This window comes from Giraffa tippelskirchi, chromosome 2, assembly GCF_054371585.1.
Source record: "Giraffa tippelskirchi isolate mGirTip1 chromosome 2, T2T-mGirTip1v1.2.pri, whole genome shotgun sequence".
Classification (NCBI taxonomy): domain Eukaryota; kingdom Metazoa; phylum Chordata; class Mammalia; order Artiodactyla; family Giraffidae; genus Giraffa; species Giraffa tippelskirchi.
The window spans coordinates 82,807,361-82,819,476 of record NC_137276.1 but is presented as its reverse complement, the minus strand read 5'-3'; the positions used below and the strand labels follow the sequence as shown (position 1 = coordinate 82,819,476).

The 12,116-nt window shown below is 39.4% G+C and overlaps 1 protein-coding gene across 2 annotated transcripts in view; it reads left to right on the top strand.

Moving 5' to 3' along the window:
- Positions 1 to 6,856, top strand: part of GPR137B (G protein-coupled receptor 137B) — a 57,131-nt gene extending 50,275 nt beyond the window's left edge. For both annotated transcript variants that reach the window (XM_081569434.1, XM_081569433.1), the window contains 2 exons: positions 1,472 to 1,596; positions 3,139 to 6,856. In XM_081569434.1, coding sequence (XP_081425560.1) covers positions 1,472 to 1,596; positions 3,139 to 3,253 — 240 coding nt within the window. In that variant the 3' untranslated portion in view covers positions 3,254 to 6,856. The remainder of the gene's footprint in view (positions 1 to 1,471; positions 1,597 to 3,138) is intronic.
- Positions 6,857 to 12,116: the final 5,260 nt, after the last annotated feature.

Here is a 12,116-nt window from a genome sequence, read left to right as displayed (position 1 = left end):
CAGCCATAGGTATACATATGTCCCCTCCCTCTTGAATCTCCCTCCCATCTCCCACTCTTCTAGGTTGTCACAGAGCACCTGATTTGGGCTCCCTTTTTACTATTGAGTTGTAAGAGTTCTTATATATTTTAGATACAAGTCTCCTGTAAGATACATGATTTGCAAATATTTTCTCTCTGTGTGGCTGTCTTTTCACATTTTTGATGGTATATTTTGAAGCAAAACCACTTAATTTTGATGAAATCCAGATTATGTTTTTCGGTTTGTTGCTTGTTTTTGGTGACATATCTAAAAATTCTTTGCCAGGTCATGAAGATTTGCCCCTATATTTTCTTCTTAGAGTTTTATAGTTTTTACTCCTATGTTTAGGTCTTTGATCCATTTTTGAGTTACTTTTTATATGTGTGTATGTGGTAAGGGTTCAACTTCATTCTATGTATAGATATTCTTGAACTGCTACAAAAAGTAAAGTTGAAGGTGTTCCACCTTGTATAGTTCTGCTTTGCTTCCTGTGTTTGGCTAGGTTAGTCTTAGAAAAGCAGAAATTCACATATAGATACCCATCCTATAATAACCTTTTTCCAAACTCTGTTGGTTAACTTTTAAATGGACCACTAGTAATATGGACAAAGATGCCAAACAAAGGCCAGGTTGAATCCACAGATGTGAAACCCGCGTAGACTGAGGGCTGACTGTACTATGTCACTTTATATAAGGGACCTGAGCATCCCTGGATTTGGGTATCTGTGTGGGGTCCTAGAACCAGTGCCGTGTGGGTAACTGTGATTTTCTTACGTGGTAAACTCAGCTTGGGGATAGAAACAGGAGAGGCAGACTGTATAAACTGGCTAAGAAACTCTTAAAATTTCATCATTTCATTATGTTCATTCATTGCTGTGAATGCCCACATGATTATACAGGTTTAGATCTTATTGGGGACTGTCTAGTTTGGCTGATTGGGGTATTGTCTGGTTTTTTTCTGTGAGAGATTAAAACAGTGATAATTCACTGCTGCGGGGCTTCCCTGGTGGCTTAGGCTGTATAGAATCTGCCTGCGATGCAGGAGACCCAGGTTCAACCCTGGGTCGGGAAGATCCCATGGAGAATGAAATGGCAACAACCCACTCTAATATTCTTGCCTGGGAAATCCCATGGACAGAGGAGCCTCATGGGCTACAGTCCATGGGGTCACAAAGAGTTGGACATGACTGAGTGACTAACACAACAACAATTCACTGCTTCAAGCAGAACTCTGCAAGAAGATTTCGTCCACACTCGTCCATACCGATGAGAAAAAGTTAATACTCTTAAATATAAAAGCAACTAAAATGAACACTCTAGCTGAACAAGTGTCTGCACTCAGCTGAATACAGCATCTTTAGGCTCCTGCAAGAAAGGGATGTTATTTATCTTTGCCTTGTGCGAGGCACAGTGGCTGAAAGTACACTGAACAACTAAACTGTCCCTCTAGACAAACCCTGGAATGGTCCCCAGCCATGGATTCGGTCCCAGATCTTACTTCTTTGACAACCCTCGAAGATATGACAGTGATGATGACCTTGCCTGGAACATTGCCCCTCAGGGACTTCAGGGAAGGTAAGATCCTACCTAGTTCCTGTTAGAGGGGCATGGCTAGGGGGCTGAGGGCTGAGCCAATGAGATAGATTCAAACTAAACGGGGGCGGAGGGGTGGCACAGAATGTCTACTTAAAACCCTGGAGCTGGGAGGTGAGGCAGACAGAAAAAGGAGTGGGCAACACCTGAGTAGTGAGACTAACTGCAGCCAGAGCCAAGACCCTCCCTGCAGGGACCATGTGCTTTACCATGTCTGCCAAGGTCATGGTTGTGGTCTGCGAACAGGAGGTGTGGTAGCTACTGGGTTCTCTTTGCCCCCTGCTCCCCCGCCCCAGCCCAGGGACATTTCAGCCACACTCCACTGCCCAGTGCTGCTGTCCCCTCTTTCACTCTGGGGCTTTAAGGCCAGCAGGGGCGAGAGGAGCAGAAAGCATTGACCTCATGCTTGCCAAGCTCCTCTCTTCTCTCTGCTGGTCCTTCCAGAACCACTCCACTGTTCCACTCCACTGAAGGGACAGCTTCAGGCTGAGTGGGGTTTTTTGCAGTGAAAGCCAGTCTTATGTAATCCTTTGTGAATTTAAAGACCTGCCATTAACATTTTAAGGTAAATTCTTTTCCTCCTGGGGTAAAATGATAAAGAGAGGATATGCTTGCTTTTCTGCTCTTTATTACCAATAGTAAAATCCTTAGAAAACCTCTTAAGAAGTCTGAAAGGAGCCCTAATTGTAGGCAGAGGAGAATTCAGGAAAAGCTGGGAGAATACCTTGCTCTCTCAGTGGATCAAGGAGTGGAGACATCCTGGTCAGATAGAGGAAAAGATGGTGATAGGGAAAAAGAGAGAGCAGAGCCATCCATCCAGTCAGAAGGTCTAAAGAACACAGATAAGGAAGGCAAAACTAGAAGGACTTCCTGAGGTCAAAGGTGTCCTAACTCTCTTCCCTAAAACTGTCCTCTTATCCAGTCACCCCCCTGCAGTGCTGGCTCCCTATTTATGTCCCCCTGTATCTGCTGGAGAGCCCTAACCCCTCACCTGCCAGACCTTTCCATTACATAGAGGAAAATAGTAATAGGAACACCAATAATTCAATGTGCATGATTGAGTAGTGACTGTATACTAAGATACTGTATGTTCTAAGTTTTACAGGTATTAACTCACAAAAGCCCAACAAGTTAGTTCCTAATATTACTCCCATCCTAACATATTAACATTGAGGCACAGAAGTTATTTGTCAAAAACACACTGGTGGTGAGTTAGACTCTCCATTAGGATTCAGATACAATTTGTGGCTAAAGCATTGTGATATACATAGTGATTGGTATTACTATGTGTATCAGTAATACTACTCTTCCAGGCTCTGAAGAGTTGAGGTGATTTTGTGGGAGGTCTTCTAGCCACTGTGCATAGCTAGGACTGTTGTGTGGGAAAACTAGCTTCAAGAAGCTACTTTGAAAAGCTTTAGGATTATCTATACAGAAGCCCACTTCTGTCGACCTAAAACAGGCATGTCATCAGCAGTCAGTATAATGTTTCAAGTCACTAAAATCTCCCTTTTCCTTTTCAAGTTTTGCTCCAGACTACTACGACTGGGGACAACAAACAGCGAACAGTTTCCTGGCGCAAGTAGGAACTTTACAACCAGACTCGATTCTGGATCCTGACAAACCAAGCCATGGGTAGCGTCAGTTAACAGTTTTATGGAAGATATGCCGCAGTTGAAACGCTTCAGAGAGACTAACTTGATGACAGCTGAATTTTTAGGGCATGTTTCCTTAAGAAATAGGACTTGAATTTGTTACAGGTTTCTGATGGCTCCATAGGACTAAGCAATAATTTAGATTGATAAAATCTTATTTTAGTACTAAAAAGTGAGCCTGGCTGCCTATTCCGTGAGTATAATTTAAACTTTAAAAAATTCTGTACTTTTATAAAGATGTATTTTATATAACTTAATGCTAAAATATACTAGGATTTTTTGAGAATATTATTGCAATATACGTCATAGTTTGCACAGACTTTTATGCATAATTCACTTTAAAAGCATACAGTATATAGTCTTTTTTTTTTTTTTAGGCTTTTGGACTAAAGTATTCCTCAGACCCTTACCTCGTCAGGTCACTAAGATTCTGTTAGACTCTAAGTATAGTTGATGTCTAGGAAGCCAATTGCAACTCAAGTGTAGAAATTTATAATGCAGCGGAATGTCAGCAGACTACACAGTAGGTGGTTGGTTCCTTACAGTGTTGAAAAGCACAGATGGTTGGTTCCTCAAAGAATCTCCTAAATTTTGCCAAAATTTAATCCTCCTTTCAACAAGGTGCTGATGTACACACTTCAATGATAAGTTGATAACGTTAAAAACATGAATAGAATTGACTTACGCTATTAAACCTTCTCTTCTGTATTCAGAGATTTTTGCATAGTTTGTCAGCCCAGTGAATCTAATAGCCATTACCTCGAAACTTCAGTAAGACTGCACCTTTTCCACCTTACTGAACATTTGTGACTGAACAAAGAAGAAGTTCTTAAGAGGGGATGAATAACAGATATCCCTGCATCTTTGAGCCAAAATGTCTATATGGAATTCTAACAGTTTTATTTTAGTTTCCAACCATATTAAAATTACACCCTTTCTTTTTAAATAGCTCTGAAAGCAGCCTACTGGAAGCTGCATGTTTAAGAAGGTATTAATAGTAGCATTGCAACATTCTATAGCATGATGTCTGCCTCTTAAGTCATGGAAAAGGGCATGTTCCAGACAGCTACTTGTAAGTTGTCTTTCATCTAAGTGAAGCACAGGTCATAAAAATAGTTCCCCAACCATAAGTGCCATTCTAAAGATCTCCAACTCTATATATATGGCCTGCAGTTATAAAACCGCCTATAATAAGAGGCTGTACATGGTTGTGTCAGGGAGGTCAAGGTACTAGAGGAAGTATTATTACCAAAGAGAAAGTACCATATTTTGGGACAGAGGGAGGGTCAGGTGAAAAGGAACTTAGTAAGTTCTGTCCTCACGGAGAAACCCATTTCTGATGTCTTACTTCCCAGTTTGGCCTTCAGGAATAACTTATCTCTGGGCATTGACTTCATAGGGATCAAGTCTGCTTCTCTTACCCCGATGGTATTTAAAATCAGAATCTTGAGCTTTCAGTGGGTCACGATCGGGTTTTTCTTGTGTGTGGGATACCTTCATCCTGCATAATCACACAACAACTTTTTTGCTTTCCAATATGTGGAAGAATTTGGGTCACATATTTAAAATAGTTACTGCCAGGGAAAACTCGACACTGAAGCAAAATTTGCACTGATAATTCAGGTTGCCTTAAAATATTATAAGCTGTTATTCTAAATAGCTTTAAGAACACCCTACTTCTCATGCTATTTTTGTTAATGATACTTAGAATTTAAAGGCAGACTCAGAAAATGCTTAAAAATCCTCTAAGTCATGCTTTCAGGAAGTACTGCAGTTCTTCAGTATTAGGTCATTGAAGGGCAGATATATATTTTTAAAAACATTACTAAAATCATAAAAGTCTTATATTCATCCTATGACATACAAATATTTTATTATTCTGTTGTTATTGGCAGGAAAATTGAAATACTCAGCATTAACTGATAGTGTTTTTATAATTAAGCTGCTAGTATTATTTGAACTATCATTTTTATTGGAAAGGATAAAAATGTCCTAAGTGCCTGTTTTTCTCTTCCCTTTTAAAAGTAATGCTAAAGTACAATTGTAAACACATCTAGAATATCAAAAACTATGATTGTAACAAACTCTCTCTCATAGTAAAAGATCACTTTTACTCTGAAATGTTGCACGTATGGTGTGGAAAGGAAAATTAAGTTTCCCTTAAATTTCTATTTACTTGTGCTGCCAAGTACACTAATAGCCCTACTCCTAGGTGAAATACTAAAGGTCACGAGAAGACAAGAAATGGAGATTATTGGTTCTAAAATACCCAAACATCCTCTTGTTTTAAGACAACATGATGAAATTACCCCCTCCCCACCCATAATGTGAAAGTTTAAGAATGGGGTAGAGGCCGTATCACCAAAAATTTTGTACCATAATTTAGCTAAGTCTGATTCAACACTAAAAGGCTGCAGATGAATATTCTTGTGCATCCACTGGAAATATACACAATAGGATTAATTATGGAGTTAACTGTCTAAAGAATGCCAACTGGTTTGTGTACAGGCAGACCTTGAAGATTGCAGGTGTGGTTCCAAACCACTGCAATAAAGCAAAATACTGCAAAAAAAGTAAATCACAAATTTGGTTTCCCAGTGCATAAAAAGTTATGTTTAGGGATTTTCCTTGGAGGTCCAGTGGTTAGGGCTTTGCCATTGCAGTGGGTGAGGGTTCATTCCCTGGTCAGGGAGCTAAGATTCCACATGTTGAGTAGCCAAAAAACCAAAACATAAAAAACTGAAGCGATATTGTAACACATGCAATAAATAACAACGGTCTACATTTTTTAAAAAGTTACATTTATACTTTTAAGTGTACAATAGCTTTATATAAAAAACAATGCACATACATTAAAAAATATTTTACTGCTAAAAAATGTTAACCATGATCTGAATCTTCAGCAAGTCATAGTAGTAACAAAGGTCACTGATCACATGTTACCATGACAATAATAATGAAAAATATTTGAAATATTGTGAAATTACCAAAATGTGACACAGAGACACCAATGCTGTTGGAAAAATGGCATCAGAAGACTTTAGCCATACAGGGTTGCCTCAAACCTTCAATTTGTAGAAAATGCAGTATCTGCAGTGCAGTAATGTGAAGCACAGTAAAATGAGGTCTGCCTGTAGATATCTTTCATTGGCTTTTTTCCCTTTCTGCAGTGAACCCATTTAATTGAGCTGATGATTAAAACATGCAGTGTGTTCACACACAACTGTGGACTCGAAGAGGTTTTGATTCTGACAATATACACACATCAGTCACATTTAGCTTTGCCAGTTCTTTCTTGAGTATGTCAGGCAGTGTTAATGACTATGCTGGCTATTGTGTTTAGCTGCTTACATCAACCACACTTGCTAATGTATCCCCAAATTTTCTCTTACCAAAATCCAAAAGAACTGCTCTTTGTTGGCCTTGAACAATTAACCCCTATTTAAGAGAAAAGGAATAAGAATTAGTAAATCCTAGAGCGTGAGAAGTACTCTGAGAAAAAGGTTCTCATTTACATTTACATAGTTAAGTATTACAAGAATATTGCTTTTACTTTTTGACAATAAAGAACTTGTATTAGAACTAAATGGGTCTAAATATTTGAAGCTGTCAAGATTTCCAAGAAACTTTTTTTAAACTTGCTTTGCTTTAGATGACTGCATGATAAAATATAGACTAGCATAAGGCTGATCAAAGACACATCTAATATGTATTTCTAATTTTTATCCCGTATAGGTGAGAATTTTGTTAATTAAAAGCATTGTTAACTGTGCATAATATTACTTAAGGCTTTTCACAGTGCAGATGGAGGAGCTTTAGGAAATGATCAAGCTAAATAGTGGAATTCTCAGACTACAAACAAACTGATTAAAGTGAGGAAACATTTAACATTTTTTTAAGGGACAGTGAGGGTAAGGAAGTGGAATTAAGTGTTTATTGAATACTTACTATGTGCTAAACCCTGGGCTTGGTATTTGTGGGTCCAGTCAGCACAGTCCTTACATTAACCCTGCACTTGGCCATAAGCAGGCATGTATGAAGAGCCCTTGCATCAAAGGGTCAAAATACCTGAACATCAGCTAATGTTGTCCACGTGTCCCCAACCTAGATAACTGTGTGCATCCCCCATTCCTGTTACCCAGGTCCTCTGGGCTTGGGCACTGACGTGGGCTCATCCCGAATGGGGTTCTGAGACTGACACCCCTACTTGATGACCTGGCAGCCAGAGTCCTTAGGTGCAAGCCGATTGACTCAAGTGCTCCTTCCTAATGGTATCTGCCTGGTTTCTCTAAAGCTGAGTTCCTTTCCTCTGTCCCCTGACCTGTGGCTGGATCTCCCCTCTTTTCCTTGCCAGCATTCCTTCTTTAGCCTCCAATTCTGATCTGTTCTTTTGATAGGTCAGAGGCTGCCCTGCCATGCAAAATGTTAGACTCTTCCACCTGTAGAACAGATTCTCCCTCTGAACTTTAAAAGCCCACTCCAAACTTCAGATGAGCGGCTTGATCTCTTCAGCTAGATCTGTGACCTGTTTCTTTTTAGCCTGTATGACCTCCAAAATCTGTCTTTCTCCACAGATTCCTGTCACTCTGACCCTTCTTGACTCTGACCCTCTATTTCCCATGAGCCTTGCAACAGTCTGTCCTGTCTCTTTGCAATCATAAGTACCCTTGAAAGGATTAATTGAAGTATAAACGGGGTACATTTAGCATAAACAGATGCTGCTTTACCAGCACCATTCAGTTTATGCCACTGTATAGCCCTTGGTGCATTCACTAGCCCAGAGTCTGGGCTTCAGGCTTGCAGACTGAAAATGTGTCAAAAAGAACAGAACATTTGCCCATTTGGAGATATGTTCTGTGAAAGAAGTCAGCACAGAAAACTTAAATGATATTAGAATGACGCGTGGTGAATGCTGACCCTGCCATGACCAAGGGGTGGTAGGTAGATTGTTTTAATTGATTTTAATCAATCTGTGACAAATTGATGGCACTTTCAAGCAGATGCTAAGATTCATTCACACAGTTGTTCAGTTGCTCAGTCGTGTCTGACTCTTTGCAACCCCATGGACTGCAGCACACCAGGCTTCCCGGTCCTTCACTATCTCCCGGAGTTTGCTCAAATTCATGTCCATTGAGTCGGTAATGCCCTCCAACCATCTCATCCTCTGGTGCCCCCTTCTCCTGCCCTCAAGTCTTTCCCAGAATCAGGGTCTTTTCTAATGAGTCGGCTCTTCGCATCAAGTGACCAGAGTATTGGAACTCCAGCTTCAGCAGCAATCCTTCCAGTGAATATTCAAGGGTGATTTCCTTTAGGATTGACTGGTTTGATCTCCTTGCTGTCCAGGGGTTCTCCAGAGTCTTCTCTAGCACAATTAGAAAGCATCAATTCTTTAGCACTCAGCCATCTTTATGGTCCAACTCTCACATCCATATATGACTACTGGAAGAACCACAGCTTTGTCTATACAAACCTTTGTCAGCAAAGTGATGTCTCTGCTTTTTAATATGCTAAGTTTGTCACAGCTTTTCTTCCAAGGAGCCAGTGTCTTTTAATTTCATGGCTGCAGTCATTGTCGCCAGTGATTTTGGCATGGAGGGTACCTTCTCCATTAGACAAGTTTCTATGTTACCTATTCCTCTTCTATTAAAATACAGTTGATAACTGAACATTCTGAAGGTTAGTGGGGGCTGAGCCCCAGAGAGTCAAATCCATGTATAACTTTATAATCAGCTCTCTGTATCTGCAAATCTGTAGATTCAGCCAACCACTCATTAGGTAGTGCTGTAGCCCCTATGTATATATTGAAGAAAACCCACGTGTTTCCAAGTGGACTCATGTAGTTCCAACCCATGTTGTTCAAGGGTCAACTGTATTCTTTCTCTGGGTGTATTCTTATTATAAACTAGATATAACCCAGTGAGGTTACAGAATTAAGTTACCTGAAGGTAGGGATATTTGTTTTGTTCACTGCTATATGTCCAGCTCCTAGAAGAGCGAGCGAATACTCAGATCCTGTTATTCTGACAAATTGTTGGGGTTTTTTAAGGTGACTTCTTACACTTGCATTTTTATCCACTGTATATAGATTTTACAAGTTTAATACTCATTTAAGGGCCCCTCCCTGTTTTTTTATGAGTCTTTGACAGATATCTAACTTTTGCACAACGAATCCATAATGGAATGAAAAAGCAAGTAAGGATTGTACAGCAAGATCATTCTGAAATCATTCTTAGAAGCTGAGTCTCAACTTCATGTTCTGTCTCTTTGTCCTTACCTGTTTGGGCAATGGCAAATAGAATACTGATGTGATGAACACAGCAGATAGTAAAAAATAGATTTTTATCAAGTGAAGTATAAAAAGGACAGTGACATATTGTGGTTAAAAGTGCAACCCTCCAAACACTTGAGGTGGGCAGAGTTTTAGCACCATTCATATGTTAAAGGATTTTTTTTTTCCGTTGAAGCGTTAATGGAACAAATAACAGCTTAAAAAATTATTTTAAAAGGGTGTGGGGGGAGACTGAGGGGACCAATGCAATAGCTATTAAAACCTAGGCCCTGAGTAATTAAAACAATGTGGAACAGGTACAGGAGTAACAGACCAATGGAATAGAGAACCTAGAATTTTAGATATGATTACACATAGCATCTCAAACTAGTGAGGAAAAGATGAATGGTGCTGAAATAACTGGGTAATCACCTGGGGGAAAAATAGGTTGGATACTTAATTTGCACTTTATACCAGGATACACTCCAAGGAATCAAAATTTAGATCTAAAAAAATAAAACCATGAATGTTCTAGAAGAACATATAGGTGAACTGATGTGAACAAGGCATTCTTAACTATCAAAGTCCAGAAGTCACTAAAATCAATAAATTAGACTGCATGAAAATAAAAAAAATTTCCATGACAAAACTACCATAAGCAAAGTCAGAACACAGACAACAAATTGGGGGGGGGGAGTGTACAGCTTATTATAGACAGAGGATTAATAGGGGTGTGCATGCTCAGTAGCGTTCAACTCTTTGGGATCCCATGGACTGTAGTGCACCAGACTCCTCTGTCCATGAGATTTCCCAGGAAAGAATACTGAAATGGGTTGCTATTTCCTCCTCCAGGGGAACTTCCTGACCCAGGGATTAAACTTGCATCTCCCTGCATTGGCAGGTGGATTCTTTACCACTGAGCCACTTGGGAAGCCCCCAGAGGATTAATATCCCTGACAAATAAAACACTTCTAGAAATTGATAAGATCAATAGTGCAGTACAAAAATGGGTAAAATATACAAACACAAAAGGGAATTATACAGATCAATAATAAACCTTAAACAAATGAAGGGAAGTAAGCCTTACCTGTGATAAGGAAGAAACAAACACACTGATATATAATTTTGCATCTTATCAGGATAGCAAAAATCCAACATGTTAATAATACTCATGTTGGTCAGGTTGTGGGCAAGCAGGCATTGTTTTAAATGGCACATGAGTGTCATCTGGTAACCATCTCCTGTGGAGGGCATATACTAATATCTTTCACAATTACAGATGCACATGTTCTTTGACCTAAAAATTCCACTTGCAAGAATTTAGACTACAAGTACATATTTACATATGTGTAAAATGACATATATAGAATGTCTGGAAACAATCCAAATGCCCATTAATAGAAGACTGGCTAACTAAACAATTGTACATTCATATGTGAAGTGTGAAAGTCGCTCAGTTGTGTCCAACTCTTTGCGACCCCATGGACCATATAGTCCATGGAATTCTCCAGGCCAGAATACTGGAGTGGGTAGCCTTTTCCTTCTCCAGGAGATCTTCCCAACCCAGGGATCAAACCCAGGTCTCCCACATTGCAGGCAGATTCTTTACCAGCTGAGCCACAAGGGAAGCCCAAGAATACTGGAGTGGGTAACCTATCCCTTCTCCAGCAGATCTTCCTGACCCAGGAATCAAACCAGGGTCTCCTGCATTGCAGGCGGAGTCTTTACCAACTAAGCTATGAGGGAAGCCCTGTACATTCATATAATGGAATACTAAGCAGTTACCTTAAAAAAAGAAAAGTGATTAAGTTATCTATTGACATGGGAAGACTGCCAAGAAAAACTAAGTGAAAAAAAGCAAACAGTATGTATATACCAACACTCTTTGGGTAAAAGGGAGGGAAAAAATCAGACTTGCCATTTGTATTTGTCTGTATATGCCTTAAAAATGTATAGATGGAAACATACAAAACCAAGAACAGAGGTTGTTTGTGGTAAGGGCGGGGGAAGGATGTGCAGTATAGAAAGTCAGGCCAAAGACAGAAAGAAGACATTCCACTGTATAGCTTTTTATATTTTTTGGTTTTTGAACTATGTGAATGTATTACTTATTCAAAAAATTAAATATAATATATTTTAAAAGCTTTATGAGATTCAGTACAAGTCAAAAGATGCTAAAAGCCCCCCAAGTTTTAGTTGATTGGTAATAAGCCAGTTTCTAAAATAACACAAATATACCACATTCTGAGCAGAGGCACCAGAGTAAGACTTTCTAGTTTCAAGTTCTAGTCCCACAACCTAGAATGTGACTGTGGACAAATTACTTAGCCTCTCTTCTCCTCAGTTTTCTGATTTAAAAACAGAGAAGTAATTGTACCTATCTTCTAGGGCTCCTGAGAAGATAAATAACCCATACAAAGCCCTTCAACAGTGGCTGCCAATGCTTGCAATTATGATTTTAAAAAGGAAACAACCACAGACTAGTTATTTTCTCCCTTCTCTACCAATTATAACCAAATTTTCATCTCATAAAAGGAAACATTTAAAAGGGGTTTTAAAAAAAAAACAGGATAGAAAGA